Source organism: Passer montanus, unplaced genomic scaffold (genome assembly GCF_014805655.1).
Source record: "Passer montanus isolate IOZ18808 unplaced genomic scaffold, ASM1480565v1 scaffold39, whole genome shotgun sequence".
Classification (NCBI taxonomy): domain Eukaryota; kingdom Metazoa; phylum Chordata; class Aves; order Passeriformes; family Passeridae; genus Passer; species Passer montanus.
Genome location: NW_024368707.1, coordinates 2,892,217 through 2,909,411, shown reverse-complemented (window position 1 = coordinate 2,909,411; position 17,195 = coordinate 2,892,217). Strand labels below are relative to the sequence as shown.

General features: G+C 44.5%; 1 protein-coding gene across 1 annotated transcript in view; it reads right to left on the bottom strand.

The window, feature by feature from the left end:
* The window catches only part of GAP43 (growth associated protein 43), a 57,985-nt gene extending 41,606 nt beyond the window's left edge, over positions 1–16,379 (bottom strand). The window contains exon 1 of the mRNA XM_039718120.1: positions 16,070–16,379. Within this exon, the coding sequence (XP_039574054.1) occupies positions 16,070–16,099 (30 nt within the window). The 5' untranslated portion in view covers positions 16,100–16,379. The remainder of the gene's footprint in view (positions 1–16,069) is intronic.
* Positions 16,380–17,195: the final 816 nt, after the last annotated feature.

Here is a 17,195-nt window from a genome sequence, read left to right as displayed (position 1 = left end):
TTCTAAAATGTAATTAACTACATCATGGGAGCTCAAACCTCTTGGCTTCATCAGCATCTTACAATAAACCCCAAAAAACTCAAAACAACTTTCAGTGTCCAAGAGGTATCAAGCTCCTAACCAGAACCCTTAGGGAAGGTGTGGATTTTTTTTAACAAGCAGAGCCCAGGTAGAAAAAAGCAATGGCTCCCCAGTGTGCCAGCATCCAGTGTGGGATGGGATGAGGTCAGGTGCCCAGCTGAGTCTCAGAGCTTGTAGGAAGCTGGTGGCCTCAGAAGCCCCTGGGAACTTCTGAGATATGGATAAAAAAACACTCATAACATCAGCAGTGTGCTGGCAGTAACACAACGTATCTCCGTAACCTCAAGCTGCACCAGAGGAGGTTCAGGTTTGACACGAGGAGGTATTTCTTCACAGAAAGGGATGCCATGCATTAGAATGGGCTTTCCAGAGAGGTGGTGGAGTCACCATCCCTGGAGGTGATCGAGAAGTGATTGGACGTGGCACCCAGTGCTATGGTTTAGTTGACAAGGTGCTGATCGGACAAAGATTGGACTCCACAATCTTAAAGGTCTTTTCCAACCTAAATGATTCTGTGATTCCATTGTGGGAGTTATACATCAATCATTCAATATCTACCTCTGGGTCCAAAGACACAAGTTGTCCATCCTTGAATTAGTTGAAGCAGAATTATCAGTGGAAAATTAAGGGTTTTTCTTAGCAAAAAATGAATTAATAGAAAGTACATCTTATCTGGCAATTTAATGAATGCACAATTACTGCACCAGGGAAAAGCCCCCTAAAGATTTAATCATTTAATATGTACAAAAAACCTACTGAACAGAGAATTACTTTGTTCAAAGGATCAGCTATTCCCTTGCCTAGTTTTTGTCCCCTCTGTAGCTATCCTGGAACATCAGAGCTGGAATAGCAGGGCTGCTGCAGGGCAGAAGCACAGGGCATTGATAGAAGTGGAGCAAAGGAAAGGCAGAAATCCTGTTTAGCACTTTCCATGCTCTGTATAACTGAGCACTGTTTCACTGCCACTGGCAATAAAATGACCTCCTGTTTACATCATGGTGCTTGAAGCTTGTGGTTTTTTTTAAAAAAAATTGCCTATCTCCAATTCTGATTAACTTCTCCAGGCATTTCTGTGCTGCTCAGCTTTCACAAATGGATTTCCAAACAGCAGAACTGCTTGGTATGGTACCCCTCAGAGGTACTCAGCATCCTCTGCTGTCTGCTGCAGCTGACAGCAAGAAGAGTTTAGAGGCAAGTATCTAAGAGAACTTGGAAAATTACAGATTCGGGATATCAGCATCGATGATACATGAAGCCAAGAGAAAATTAATCACATGTGAAAGATGGAACTGGGTGGATATAACGAGGCAGAGCAACAAGAAGCATATTTTGCCCTCTGCAGGGACAGTTCAGAACCATGAAAGAGAAGCAAGCAAGCCTTGCCAGTGGGGCCACTTACTGCACTTTGTGAGATGGGAAGGCTGACCTTAGCTTGGTAAGGCCCCTTCAGTTCCAGGGCAGGTGCTTACAAGTTCCGGTTTTATCTGCTGTGGTCAGTGCTTCTTCTTCTAGAGGGATAAGAATCCAGAGAAGTCCCACAATCACAGATACTTCCAATAAATCTGTCTCCTGATGTAGTCTAGTGCCTTTTCTGCAATCCCCTCCATTTCTGTCCTGTAGCAGTGCACATTTCCACAAGCATTACAGCAAGGTTAGCCTAAAATCCCATCTGCTTTAGGAATAGTAAGGACAATAAAATCCCCACCATCTCACAAAAGCTAACACAAGGTCTACATTCCCACTGCCTTCCTGGCAAACATGCATCAAGTTTGGCCCAGAGAGACAACCACATTTTCACTTGGCAGCATGGTCTATTTCTTCCCTACCCTGGCAGCCTCTCCACTTCTGTTCTTAAATGGCAAAGGGACAGTGCCCTTCCTCCAGACCTGTGAACAAGACCTTCTCTTTTGGCCACCTACACTGTCTCCATGGAGTATCTCTTCTGATCCCTCTGCCTTGACTGTCATCTCTGCACCAGTGCTTTGTGCACCCCTTGGATTAGTAACTTTCTTCTGGAGATAATTCATGGACACAGAGGCTTAGGAGGCAACACAACAGTTCAGCAGCAGCTAGCATATGTAGGCATGGTAGGAAAAAATCCCCACCTATGCCTGACCAGAAAATTGTGTCCCATCTTACAAACCAGAGACTTGAAAAAGGCAATACAAACATTCATGGTCTCCACAACAGCAACAGCATATTCAGATTTGGAGAAGGCTCTCATCAATAAAAGTGTATGACAGTGGCAAGGTTCTTGCCTCTTCTCAGGCTCCCTGTTAAGCACAGTTTGAAGGCTCTGATCTCTTCCTTAGGCACATCCTGGTGTGGAGCTTATGATCCAGACCCCGTTGTGAGCACAACCTCCCCACCTGGACATCCTCCAGGGCAACAACCCAGAACTTCATAAGCACAGCACAAGCTCAGAATACAAGACCTATGATAGCATAGACCTGCTTGCTTCCACTACTTCAGGGTCAGTTCTTCCTTATGACATCCTTCCAGAGAGTCCCACAGGAAGATATGTGTTCCACCCGACAGACACACACACACAAAAACAAATAAATTTTAAAAAGACTGGCAAATAAAGCAAACAAATTATTTTTATTACTCAATTTATTCCAGGTGAGAAGAAGGGAGGGGAAGAAGAGAGGAACAAACCCATCCTTTTTCTGTCCTTTCCAGATAAATTCATTCAGAAGGGATGTGAATGCTATTTTAAATGTATTGGTTATATAAAGAGAAAACAGGCAGAATTACTGCAGCAGATTATTCCACTTCTGTGCCTTGGTTTCCTCACATGCAAATGGAGTAATAACAAGAATGTTCCAGGACTGATTTTTTAAGGATCTTACCTCAATATCAATGAAAAGTGTAGCACTAGTTTCAGTGATAACAGCTTTGGCCCATTTTTTCCCAATTATTTTGCAACCTATCATTCACAGGCACAAGTCAAACATAATGGGAATCATGTATTACATAAAAAGTCTGTCTTACAAACATCTTTCTGGGCACATGTTAAAGGTGGAAGCGGAAAATGTAAAATGGAGACTACCTCTGAAACCCCACTTTGACTTCCTCCTGCAGATGCCTTTTAATAGTCTTTATTGTATCTTTTTTTTCCTTGAAAGTGTCCCCCACCTCAGCTACTACAAACGAAAGAGCTCACAGAATGGGTAGCAATTCTGTATTTTTCTGTTATCCCAATTTCAAGCACAGCAAAGTGCCTCCTTTGCCACACACCATTCAAACCCATCACTGAATTCAGTATACTGATTTCTTCATGGTCTTTTTCTGTGTTGCTATTTTGCCATAATATCTCATTCACGAGCCTTAATGGATATTCTGCCAGGGAGACAGGGGTTGTTATCTCTATTTTACAGACACTAAAATCAAACAAAAAGAGGCTAAGGTCAAAATGGCCAAAGCAAAGACAAATTTTAGGTCCCCAATTCGTGATGCCTCGGATTAGTATTTCCCCAGCTCTTTGTGTGTTGACAGCAAACCTCCACACAATACCAGCTCTGTACTTCTGCAAGTCAGACCCCAGGTGTCTCAAACTGAGAATCCAGAAAACGAGAACACACCAATTAGTGGCCACCCATGGAAAACATCATTTATGTGGCCTTTTCATATCACATAGGAACTTGTGACAAGAGGCAGGAAAAAGCCTAATTCTTCAGGGCAGTATTCAATTGCCAAAATACGAGACCATTCTTCTGTTTCTGAACAGCCCCCTGCCCAATTCAATACATAACCTTCATCACTGGCCGTAAATGAAACAGGAGACCTACAGAAATCAGCTTTGTTTATGGCAAAACTCATTCAGTCCCTAAGTGCCATTCTGTTCACTGAATGAGACAGGGATCCTATTGAAAAAAAAAAGGTACCAGTGTTTGATCTTATAATTAAGAACCACATTTTTTATGTCTATTCATGAGAGAAGACAAATTAAAGATGGATAGGCAACCTTTTAATTAATTTTCTGTATACTGTTTGACTTTGAAAACTAAATATATGCTTAATAAAGGTGTCTAATCTTTTCTTTTAAATGTGAACTAAAAAGGGAGAAAATAGGAAATTTCATCATTTGAAATCAGAACATTCTCCTCCTTTGTATAATAAAGGTGCAACTGTTACCTATTAAATGCTTGCAAAATTCTTTGCACTTTCAAAGCTTTATTCCTCTAATCTCATCAGACAAATAAATTAAAAAGCCACAGTGTCTATTTGAAGAAGACGCCTACCAAGAAAATTCCTGTCCAAAGAGGAAAAGCCCAGCAAAGTTTGATGTAGATGAAAAGATTGTCTTTGACTATTGCAATTTATCTCATCTCTCAAAAGCTGGGTAATCCTGACTATAGGCAGGGTATCTTGTTCCCCATCTTGTGTTGTGGAAAGACTCAGGAATAAACAAAAGATGTCTTCCTAAGGGTTGTACAGATTCAGCATGAGATACTGAAAGACACCATAGATCAGCTCTACCTGTTCTATATTTCCATGCAACAATAGCTCTTCTGCTGCATGAGGATACATCCAGAGAAGGTGAATTATATCTCAGTATATTTTATTCTGCATTCCCAGCAACCACTGGAACACATCATAATGGCAGCAGAGGGGATTAAGCACTGAAGGTGACTTCTAGTAGGAGTACAGCCCTCTGCTTGGGAATTTCTGAGTGACTGCCATACAAATGCTTTGAGACAATTCATGTCAGGCAGGTAAAAGAAGCCACTAATTGATAAACGCCTTGTAATAATTCTCTCATGAATGGAAATTAACATGAAGATGATTAACAGGGCACCTCGGTGTGGCGTTCCAGCAGATGTTTGTGTTCAGGAGACGGATGTTGGAGCTAAGTCTAGGAACATGGTGAGATGTCCTGCTGAAACCATAGCCTTGAGTCCACTAGAAAATATGGGTAGATCTGGGCACCTCAGAAACATAATACACCAAGTGAATGCCTTTAGAACCTGGCTGTAACAAATGCTGAAGACATTCTGAGTTTAGGCATCTTACTCTGCTTATTGGGGAGGTATCTACTGGTTTGGATCCAAGCCCTGAACTCCTGTGATGAAGGAACAACTCTTGTTCCTCTCTGACAGCATGTAGTAAATAACTATTTATTCAGTATCTCAGTAGACACACTAGCTTCCCTAAATTATGGAAGATGTTGATCCAATCTCTACTGTACCTGAAAAGATCTCAGGTCTTACCCTCCTTCTACTGCTTAGAGCAAGCTGATCTTAGCTTTTCCTGAGTAAGCTCCTTGACTTTTTCCATGATAGAATTAAATAATCATCAGGCCAGAGACAAAGAGCATACAAAAGTAAATATCACTTTATATCCTACTGGTTAAGCACAAGAGGACAGACTGGGCCCAGGTTCTGCTTCAGTGAATCTTTGATAATAATCATATGAAATAGTGTTGAAGGAGCACAAGAGACCATTTAGTCTGTTCTCTGGTCCAGAGATACTTCCTGCAGCCCTTCAGTGATTAAAGCTGCCATAGTTTACTTAATATATCATAGTGCATCACAATATTTTTGGACGCTCCATTAAAGACCATTACTCCTATTTTTATACATCATGGGCAGTGGAAAACATTACTCCTGTTTTCTTTCACTTGGCAGACTAGCATCTGGACCACTCTTGGCCTTATTCCTTTTAGGTTAAAGAGCCCTAATTATTTCAGTCTTTTCTCCTTTTACCTCAATCAATTCTCACTATCCCAGTCTACATCCTCTCACTGGACCACACCTCCTCAGAGCACAGTACAAAACTAAGGCAGGACATTTCAGCTGAGTGCTGCAAGTGCACATCAGAGCCGAAGGCTTATGAGATGTGTCTGACAGCCTGTGCTCCCACTTGCACAGCCTGGTAAGATGGTGTTCCCCTTCCTGGCAACAGGATGACGTTCTAGCCTAACACTGAACTTGTGGTCCTCTAGAGACCCTATCTGCCTTCCTGAAGGACAGGCTGTGGTCTCCCATGTAGAACTGGATGCAATTTATTAATCATTCCCATGGAGAGTGCTTCATATGCACTCTGATGCTGTTCAAACCAGGTCCCTGGTCTGACAAGCTTTTCTTGAATTACAGTGGTTTCCCCCAGCTCACCACAGCTGGTTTATGCCATCTGCAGATTTTATAAAACACTTCCTCTAGACAGTTATCCAGGTTAAAATTTTAATATAAAATATGTTTGTTAATGAAAATATGAAGCACTAGTAGGCCACAGTACAAGCTTGTGGCAACCTGCTCAATAGTCTTCCGTTTCAACAGGAAATCAGTGAGAATTGCTCATTGAGTAAAATTATCTACACCAGTTCTGCATCTGGGCTGTAATGCCTTCCTTTGGAACTTATTTCTTTGCTTCATTTATGATAAAAGACTGTGAGATAATGTCAAAATCCTTACAAATGACAAGGTATGACAACTACTTCCTCTGTATCCACAAGCCTTGTTACAGAAGAAAGCTAAATTAGTTTGACATGATATGTTCTTGACAGATCTGTGCTGGCTCCTAATAATCTCCTTTATTTGATTATTTCCACCATTCTTTTTTCTCCAGGATTGAAGTTAAACTGGGTAGTCTGCAATTTCTTATCTTCTGCTTGTTTTCAGCCTTCTGACACCTCATCCATGCCTCATGAGTCTTCAAAGCATTCAAAGCTTATGGTTCAGAGATTGCTTCCCTCACCTTTGTAAATAAGCTAGGATTACTTGAAAGAACCATCTTACATCAGTACATCCTGATTTGTTCTGGCTTTTCCTAGATCCTGATCTTCCCCCTTTGTGGTTCCTGTTACCTCTTTTAGCCATCAACTTGCAGCTGATCATATTACAGAAGATATGCAAAATGGGCATAAAATGCTTTAGCCTTATTGACAACGCTGGATGTAAAGCTTCAGTCACAGCTCTCCCCTCCTCTCCATAAGCACCATAAACAGAGAGAGTCAGGATGATATTATTTCACTTTCTTGCTCTGGCTCAATTATTTTTTTGTCTGTGTATTGAGTTGATTATGGGTTATAAAAGGCTCATCTAGGCATGCCAGTAAACAGACGATGAATGTTATGGGGATTTTACCATTTTAAATATAATTGTGTGAAGGCTTTAGACACCTCCACACTTAGAAAGGAAGGAAGCTCTAAAGTTCTACAGCCTGTGACAGACATCTCTAAGAACATACTTCAGTTTAGAAGAAACCCTTATTTCTCAGTTCAGAACAATGGTAAAATACTGCGAGGCATTTCAGACTCCTCTTGACAGTCACACCCTGATTAAAAAGTAATTAAATTGTATAAGATAAGGCATTGTCTCATGGTATTGCTTCCTGATTTGTGGAACCATACCACTCAAAGCAAGAAGACAATGAATATAAGTAAGAATTAACTGTAAGACTTCCTATGAGCAATTTGGATCATTTTTCACAATTTTTTTTTTAATCTTGTACAAAATCTTGTACACTGGCATCATCATGGAGGGTTCCTTTTACTGCGTATCCAGTTTTACCATATAATAGTGAGCTTCAAGTATTGTTTGACATCTTAACTTTGCTAACTTTTCTCTGGAACTTATCCAAATTCTGTTTACTTCCAGGAGATTTCAGCTGGCTTCAGTTCTTCCGTTATTTCAGAGTGAGACATTTTCTTTCCTTACTCCATTTGTCCTTTCCTTAGGGTTTTATTTCTTCTAGCTGGTATTCTGAGTGGAATTTAGGATACAAGGGAAAGGCCATTTGCCAGTGCTGTTCTTTAGGCAGGACTGGTTTCATACCTATCAATTTTAACAGTCAACATTAAACACTAATTTTCTGTTGCAGTTGTCAGTAGTCAGAACTCTATGTAGGACTTGAAATTCTCTTGGGTTTTCCATAGGAAATGTAAATAGGAAGGGTTAAAAACACAGTGTTTCATCTTTTATTAGGAAAAGCCTCCATTCTGACAGAATCATCTCAGCCTGTACAATCCTGTTGCAACCTGCCAGTCTGACTTCTCCAACATAACAAGCTAAGAATTAAAATGTTAACACCAGGTGAAGTAAAAGTTCACAGTACTAAGGAACAAAGTGAAGCGTCCCTGCAAGGGGTAAACTTTTGGTCCAGCTTCTAAAAGCCCCTCTGCCTCAGTTCCCCATTGCCTCCCAGCTTCTCCACTCCTCTCAGGCACAGCCGAGCAGGTGATGCCCTCCTTGCATTTGCTCAGCAGGTGATTTCCAGCAGTGGATTTCACTCTTACATGAAACCAAAGGGCTGCAATTTTACTGTCAGCAAATCAGCAACTGACACCTGTTTCTTTATGTCTACCCTTCCAAACCTAGATCACTTTTTGTTAAATTATTTATAAATCCACCACTGAATGCCTTACTTCTAAAGCTGTGGGCAGACAGAAGGTGAAATGACACAAGGCGAACAATGGTCAGCTCAAAACCATTGTGGTTTACATCCTGCTGGTTTCAATCTGAATTAATATAAATGACTGGCCTCGTCTGCAAAAGAGCATAGCATAGTACCGTGGTGCCCAACCTGCACACCCTGGAGTACTTAACATTGCAGATTTATAAGGTCATTGGAAGATGTTAATAAAATAAATGGATTAGACTCCATTCAATAGTCTGATGAACTAAATGTTAATTGATAAGTCTTAACAGTTATAAAAATAATCAGAACTGTAAATTATTCTGTACATTAGCAATTATTAGCAATCATCCCAATTCATAAAAAAAAAAACCCTGAAGTTCCTGAAAGCACAGTAGCACTTCTAGGAAGTTATAGGAAGGGTGGAATAAAACCAGCTCCAGAGTGGGGTTCAAATCAAAACACACTCCCCTGCACCCCTGAATTTTAGGGGCATTCAAACCAAGTAAGTGAGATTCTTTTGGAGCCCTTTAGCTTTACTAATTACCAGCTCTTGCTGGTAATTAGTAAAGGTGTATCCTCCAGAGAGAATGCCTAAATATTATGAGATGTCTCTGCTTCTATAAATAGAGATATACTGTGATTATGGCTGGAATTAATTCAAGAAACTTCAGCTGCAAGATGAGTAATGAACGGGACTGACATTTATTGGTCATAATTTAAGAGACTATAAGTACATCCTGGCTTCCCTTTTGAGACATAAATGCCAACCATCCCTGGTTGGCAGGTTCAGGACATCCTGTCTTGGGCCAACAAGACATGTGTAGCACAGCCTGCCACCCAACAGCAGCCTGGATGGAGCATGAACCATTAGGAAAGCAGGAATGCTGACACTGGCATTGCTCCTATTGCAGCCATACCCTTCCCAGCTGCTGCGTGGCTGGGCAACCTTTTACCTAAGCCAGCAGGAAGGTGAGAAGTAAAGATCCACCACTTTGCTGTCTCTGTCTAGGGATATTCATTTGTGTCAGCTGCAACTCTGCCCAAGTGGAGAACTGCAGCAGATACAAAAGCAACTGGAGCCCAAAGAAGGGACCCAGTTCTTCAAATACTAGTGCCAGAAAAGATGAAGGCAGCCAGACCCTGGTGGTAGTGGCTGATGCTGCCAGCAGGAGTACTGCATGGTCAAAGGAGCAGGGGGAAGGCAAGGAGTAGAACAGATGGGGAGAGGAGACAGAATGAGTAACAGGCGGAGACAGCAGGAGCAGTGTAATTCCAAAAGGACAAATTCCTTTTGCTGTGTTAAAAACAAATCACTATTTTCATTACACTATTCCTTCACCCCATACACATATCATAGGCTGGATCACTGTGGTGGTCAGGGAGGAGCTACCATTCTGTTAAATAGCAGGGAGAAAACTAAGTTGTTGCCCTGCTCTCAGGCTCTGGTCCATTGTAATAAAGCCTTGGTCTGAGAAGAAAAGCAGTGGTTTGTGTTAAAGGAACTCAAGGGGCTAATAAACATCCTAGCACTGCAGGAGTGACTGAGAATGGATAAAGCAGAGCTTTGCCTGTGCAAAGCATCTCTCACTTCAGGACTTCTGAATCCCTTTTTTTTTTCCCCACTCTAATTGTTTAGTTTCCAAATTAAAGAAGTATCTTGCAGAGATGGCCACAACAGTCAGAGAATGTATGCTTAGATCAGTCAGAAAGCAGGTTAATAGCACTGCCAGAAAGAGAAACCAACTCGGCCTAAACCAATTCCTCTCTACTGCCCTGTGGTGCTCACAACCATGAAAAGCCATCGAGTTTTACACATGCACTCAGCAGGTGATAGAATGAGTCCAAAGGAAATATAAACACCTTCTCCACTTGAGGCCAACAGAGCTCTGAGGTTACATGTCACCTCCTGGTGTGCTCAGGAGGATCTTGGAATTATAGATTAAATGACAATGGATGGATTCCTGACTTTCATTTTGGACTTCAGATGTTGAAAGGTGTTTCATCGGAGTACCTGCTCTGGTACTCCCACAGCAAGATATTCTACCAGCAAACATTTGTACCCTCCACTATGCCTTTCTGGATGATCAACCTCCTCTTAACAGCCCAACATTCCTCTTTGTAGAGCTACTGGGCTACGGTTGTTTCTTTACAACACTGAACACCGAGATTTCAAAAACTTAGCTTCAGACAGGTAAGAACTGCTCCCAAATCTACCCCTGAGACCTGTCACACTCAGAGCAAACAGGGGGCTCACACAGTGGCTTCCAAAGGGCATCAAAAGAGAGTGGAGCCATCAAAAGGTTTCTCATCCTCAGGTTCTTCAGAGCACTGTCACCAGAGCTTTTGTTCCTTCTCCATCCAAAAAGAGCCCTCCCAGTGTAAGGAGGAAGCCCAAAGCAACAAAGGAATCACAGTTCATTTACATTCAGGAAGAGGACAACACAAGGAAGGATGCACGGGCCAGCAGTGCATGCACTGAGCAAATGGCAGTCAGCAATGCACCACCAGCCTTCCACAACTATGCAGAGGCTTCAGCTTATAGAGAATGGTGCTAATAACGCCAAGACTGTGAGTTTCGTCCCATATGGACCATTCACTTAAAAGCTGGACTCAGTGATTTTTGTGGGTGATTTTTGTTGTGATCCCTTTCCAACTCAGAATATTGTGATTCTGGTGCCTTTGCTTCAAATTATCTCAGCCAAAAGCAGAAGCAACCTTCAGGTTATAGCTGCTGTTTTACCTGGTAATACACCAATCCCACAGCAGATACCTGTCTGCTTGGTAGAGATTAGGCAGAACCCACTTCTGCCCCATGTCCTCTGCTATGGACAGCACATGGAGCACACGAGTCACTATAAGCACATGCCTCACAGCACAAGCACAGCAAATCCAAGCAGGAATACACATCCTTCATTTGCATCATGCAAGACTATCAGCCTGCCTTTATCTTTCAAGGACCAATGGGCCTCGTTCTCTTTCCCACTAGCGCAAAAGGCACTGCAACTTGGCAGCTCCCAGCAGTGAGAAATTCCTGCTCTCTGGGAAATGGGGAGGGAAATATAATGTCTGTGTGGGACAATCCTGGGATGACATCACAAAATCCAAATCAGATAATATTCTGAGTTCAAAGGGATCCACATGGATCATTAAGTCCAGCACTTAAGTGAACTCAGGGATTGATCCCACAACCTTGGTGCTCCTTGGTGTTAATAGCACCATGCACTAACCAGTTGAGCTAATCTCAGGGTCTAGTAAAACTGGCCTGCAAGGAGAGTCAATTTGAGGTAAAAACTTTTTGCAATTTCTCCTTCTAGTCAGTCAAAGCTACATGACCAAAGGAGAGATCCCTCTTTTTTCCATCCCCAGGCAATGCCCATCTTTTCAGCATAGCATGGACAGAGCCTGGAGCTACAGCTCTTTTCCATATTCTGTGGCAGGAGCAGCTCTGAGATTATTCAGGCAGCCTCAGCGTTAGGCCAGGACAAATCCTCAGTTAATACGTGTTGGTTCCTTGGGCTGCACAGGTGTCTCCAGCCTGGCATGGTCACACAGAAGATGCAGTGCAGCCCTCTAGGCAGGGATGCCTCTGCATACCAGCAGGTACTGCCTGACTGGTTTTGCTGGGCTTTTGATTCAGGAGCAAGTGGCCAAAGACAATTTGGATCCACAGACTGATTTCTTTCCCACTGAGCACTATCGCTATCCTTCTCCCACTGGAATCTCTGCCTGCAATTAGTTCCCTAGGAGGGGGCTTGCCTGTGCCATTAAGAACAGTTACATTATATGATCTAGGAGAAATCAATGTCTCTAATAGTCAGCAAAGGCAGTGGAGGAGAGGGTGATGGGAGGGCTGTTTCTCTGGAGACACCCTTCTCAGTAGAAATCCCAGGGGTATTGCCCCAGGAAGAGAAATAGTGAGGACAGTAATTAAACTTCCATGGAACAATTGTTTACTGGAACAAGCGCAGAAGCTGCTCAGTGTCTCTCAGAAAGGCAGAGGCATTGGCTAGACTCTACCTAGGTGCAGATGAAGTGCTTCTGTCCTGAAGTCAGCAGTCTGTGGTGATTTACGCCACAAGTGGTGGGAGGAGGGGTGTGAATAGACATCTTTTCTTTAAAATACCCCTTTTCTACCGTCCACAGTGGTGTTTAAAGGCAAGACCACGCCTTGCAAGTATTGAAGCATCTGGATCGTGCAGTATAATTAGGTTATCTTAAATGAAGCCTGAGACATTTTAATATCCTGAAGCAAGAAAACCTTCACTCTGCAGGCATCTTCCTCTCTCTTTTTTTTTCTCCATTTCCTCCTTCTTGTACACTGTACACCTCTGCAGTTCCTGGAATGACAAGCCACCTCACCGGCTGGCTGTAATTGCTGGAACTGTTCCCTAACGCTTTTGCCTTCTCCAATTGCATTAAACTGCATCTTTAGAGGTACAGCCATGTTTATTCATGCTGCTCGTGTGGAAGGGGGAAGAAATGCACACTGCCTGTTCTCCCCTCTCCCTCCTTTGATTTGATGGGTGTGGCAGGTTTAAACCTTTGCAGCGGCTGGCTCTCCGGCGCTGGGGTGGGGAGGAGAGGATGGAACGGGAAGGAAGCCGTCATCTATGGCTGGTGATGAATGGGACTCATCTCACCCACAAGTGGGAAACCTGCTTGTGGGTTATTGTTTAATCACTCATGCAATCCAATGGCGAGCACATGCCCTCATAATGTCCATCTGTTATAGTATGCAGTGCATGCAACACTTGCATTTCTAGCCACCTATCTCACTGCCCAGCCCTGTGTGTTACTGACTGCATCCCTTGCCGTCAAGAAAGGCTGAGTTCGGGTTTGCAGACATAGCTCAACCCAGCTTTTCAGTTATGTTACCTCTCAGCTGATTATTTTGTAGGTTCAGATTCAGAGCTGCAGTCAACTGTAGGCAGAAATGACAACACTTAGCTACCTACATCTCTCATGGGCGGGCACAGTCAGTCAGTCAGTCAGTCAAATACTTCACTCTTCACACTGGCATCGCACCCACAAGAAAGAATAATCTGCAAGGTATGAGCGTGTGGACATATTTGTCTCTGAGGGGTGGGTGGACAGACACACACAGGCACACCTAGACACAAACGTGAAGAGGTTTCTTCCACGCCCTTCCAAGCCTGTAATTTCAACATTTTGTTCCTTAGATGCCAAAAAGGCGGGACACCAGGGACTTCCCCTGAAAAATAATTTGAAGAGAGCTGCCTTTATTTTGGGAAGGAAACTCCTGCCAGTGCTGAAGAACCCATTCCATCTTTTTCTCTCGGTGAAGGGTCTGGGTGGGGACAGAGAAAGAGCACATGCTGAAAACTGAGGTCTTTTTCCTCTCCCAATCAGAGCTTTCTCTGGCGTACCACCAGCCTTGCCGAGCGAGCCATTTTGGCAATTGCGGTGTGCCTTCAGGTGGAGGAGCAGCAGCTGGGCTCGGAGCCCCCCGCCACCCACGGGCAGGCGCAGGCGGCGCGGCTGCGGGAGCTCGGCAGGCGCGGAGCGAGCGCGGAGCTCCCGCGCGTCCCCGCGGCGGCGGGGCCGAGCGCCGCGCGTGCACGCGCAGCGAGAGGGGTGTGTTCCATGCGGTGGGATCGTGCGGGAGCGGGCACACAGGGCTGCGGGTGAGCGAGGCACCTGCACGCCACGCATTCCCCGAGTGCCGCGGAACACAAAAAGACACGAGTAAGCCCAGAGAGGTGTAAGGAACACATACATCAGAACATCATTTGGGAGCTTTTATGCCCAGCCTGTGATGGTACGGGCAGAATGATCTCTATTCCCCTGTAGCTCTCTTCTGACTCCACAGAACCCCAGAGCTCCTAATTTATTTTAAAATTTGACGTGCACCTCCGCCCACTGCTCTGTCACTTTGCCTCCCTGTCTGCCTTCCTACTCCTCCTCTGCTCTTTTCATCCCGTATTTGCCATCAGAACGTGCTCCGCTGGCTGACTGCAACGCGTTACCCCCTCCCCAGCCCTCACCCCCTCCTCCTAGATTTTAGTGAGCATATCATTAATTGCAAAGCATTTGAAAAACCTGCATGAGGAAAAACACAGGATGACGCAAGGTCTCTTTCTATCCCAATCACTTGCCCCTCCCCATTATTGTACAAATTTTTCTTTCGTTTGCTAACACACATCTCCATTCAGAAACACACTTTAACCTGAATCTTCTTTCAACACTGTGCTGCTCACAGGAACTGTAGTTACTCACATCAGCGTGTGAACGGAATACTGCAGTGCTATGCTGTAAAAGACACTGCATATGCATATATAAAGAAAGTAACTAGTGTGGTGATGTGCCTCAGTTGAGATTTGTGCTCAGAACAAGGACCAAAGCTCCTTGTCACTACCTACAAATCCATAATTCTTGGAAGTTTCTAAAATTCCTTACAAAGATATCTAGGGTCAGTTCCTGCCTCAAAGTTCTAACTGCATAAATCCAGCATCCTCCTGAGGAAGTCCAAGAGGTTCAGCTTAAAAGGCTTTCTTAATCAGGAGCAGGTTTGGGCTTTCACACAAAATAAAAAGGGGAAGGGTGAGGGGGAAATTATCTTAGTAGCTTTTTTTTTCCTATTTGCATAATCATTTTGGACACAACAATTTTGACACTGAAATGAGCCCCCACCCAAACCTTCTCATCATCTCAATTCCATTATAGCAAAAGCCAGGCAGTACCAGGACAGAAAATGAGTGGGTTCCAACAGGTTCACACCATGAGCTTCTCATATCCCACCCGAGTTCAGAGCTAACAGAGGCGTGGTCCTCTGTTTCTTTCCCAGCTGGTGCACAGTTGTCTAACTGGTTGTACTATGAAGGGTATTGCAAAGAGGGTGACTCTCCTCCTCCTCAGGCTAATGCTTTTGTTATTATTTAATTGGATTTTTCACTGTAGCATAGGTTTAAAAAAAATTCCTTCAGGTTAATTCTTGCTCAGATTTTTTCAACACAAAAAAATGAATACACCTGTCCTCCGTGCCACCTCACAGCACAGGCACATAAAGCATCTCCCATTCATCAGAAACAGGAGCAATTGAGAGCGTTCTGACCAGGGATCAAGGCTCACTGGGCATCCCTTCCTTTTTGGCATAAGATGAAGAATTGTTTCCTTTATCTCCAAGGTAGAGCCAGATCTCATCACGTTTCCTGCCAGCCGCAACACTCCCCTCCACTTCCCCCCCCCCCCCCCCCCCCCCCCCCCCATCCACACCCTCAGAACCACAGACAGAAAACCCTAGGCAATATAACTGCCCCTGTTAAAGAAAAAAAAAATAAATAAAAAAATAATAAAAAAAGAAGAAGAAGAAGAATAGAGGGGGGATTCTGGTAGCTCCCCCAAATGTGGATGTAGGCCACCCCCCTTCCCCATATCACCAGCCCCGGAAAGGCAAAACAGTCACGTTGCAGGGTGTGAAAAGAACCTTCAGTCGCAAGATGCTAAAGAATTGCAAAATAGACGTCTGCTGAAAGCAGCTGAAATTTCCTCCCCCCTTACCCCAACCCCTACCCCAGCCCCTCAGACACTCAGGCAGACACGCACCCCAGAGACATCCAGCAGCCTGAGGTTTCTCAACAGAAAGAAATATAAAAATCTTAAGCTCTACCTGTTTTGTTCTTCTCATACAGCACAGCATGATCGTATTGTCCCCTTCCTTCCTTCTTCTTCCTTCCTTCTCCTCTCTCCTTTTCCTCTTCTCTCTCTTATCTCTCCCCCCCACCCTCTCCACTCCCTCCCTCCCTCCCTCCCTCTCTCTCTCCCTCTCTCTCTCGCTCACACACACATACACACGCGAGCACACGCGCGCACACACACACCAGGGCAGTTAGCAGCAACTGGAAGGTCCACAGCTATTGCTCATCACACATGCACACGCTGCCTCTCCCTGCCTCCCTCCCTACCCTTCCCAGAATTGTTCGCCAGCTCTCCCTGACTCGTCACCTCCCCACCCCACCCCCACCCCGGCAGCCACCCCCACCCCCCCAAGTCCCTCGCCAGCCTCATGAATAATTAAAATCTTCAATCTGGACCCAATTACCCAACGACTTTCCCACTGTACAGAGGCGACAGGGGAGAGGGGACACTGCGGGCTGCGGAGGGCTGGGCTGGGCTGGGGTGTGTCCGGGAGGCACCGGGCGAGAAGGGGACCGGGCAGCTGGGGAGCCCCCAGTCCTGCTCCCACCGCAGCAGCCAAAGCCCCCTGGCCACGGCCAGGAGTGGGATTTATGAGTCAAGAAAGCATAAATCTTTGCTTGGGTGGGGTGGGGTGGCGTGGGCTGGGCACGGAGGGGAGAAGAGGGAATGGAGGTACCGCCACGGCAGGCAGTATATGCTGTGCACAGGTGATGTACCGTAGGTGGGAGCTGCGAGCTAAACGGGAGCTGGTAAATGTGTTAAAATGGCTGTTAAAAATCCCTCTCCCCAGCACACTCACCAACATATATGCACGTGCTGCCTTCTCTGTATGTGCAGGCATAAACCCTGAATAGTGATGTCCTGCACCACTGAATGGGACAACTTTCTCCCTTGTTCCCTCAGTCCATCCCACAGACCTTCCACAGGCACAGAAAATGATACTCCTACAATACTTTTTTTTTTTTCCCCGAAACAGAAAAGCTTCCAAACCCACAGAAAGCATCCCTTTTCCTTCTGTACCGATCTCAATTAATCTCCATGTCAAAGTAATTTCTACACCTATTGATCTCTGCCTGCAAATTGCTGCAAACTATTGC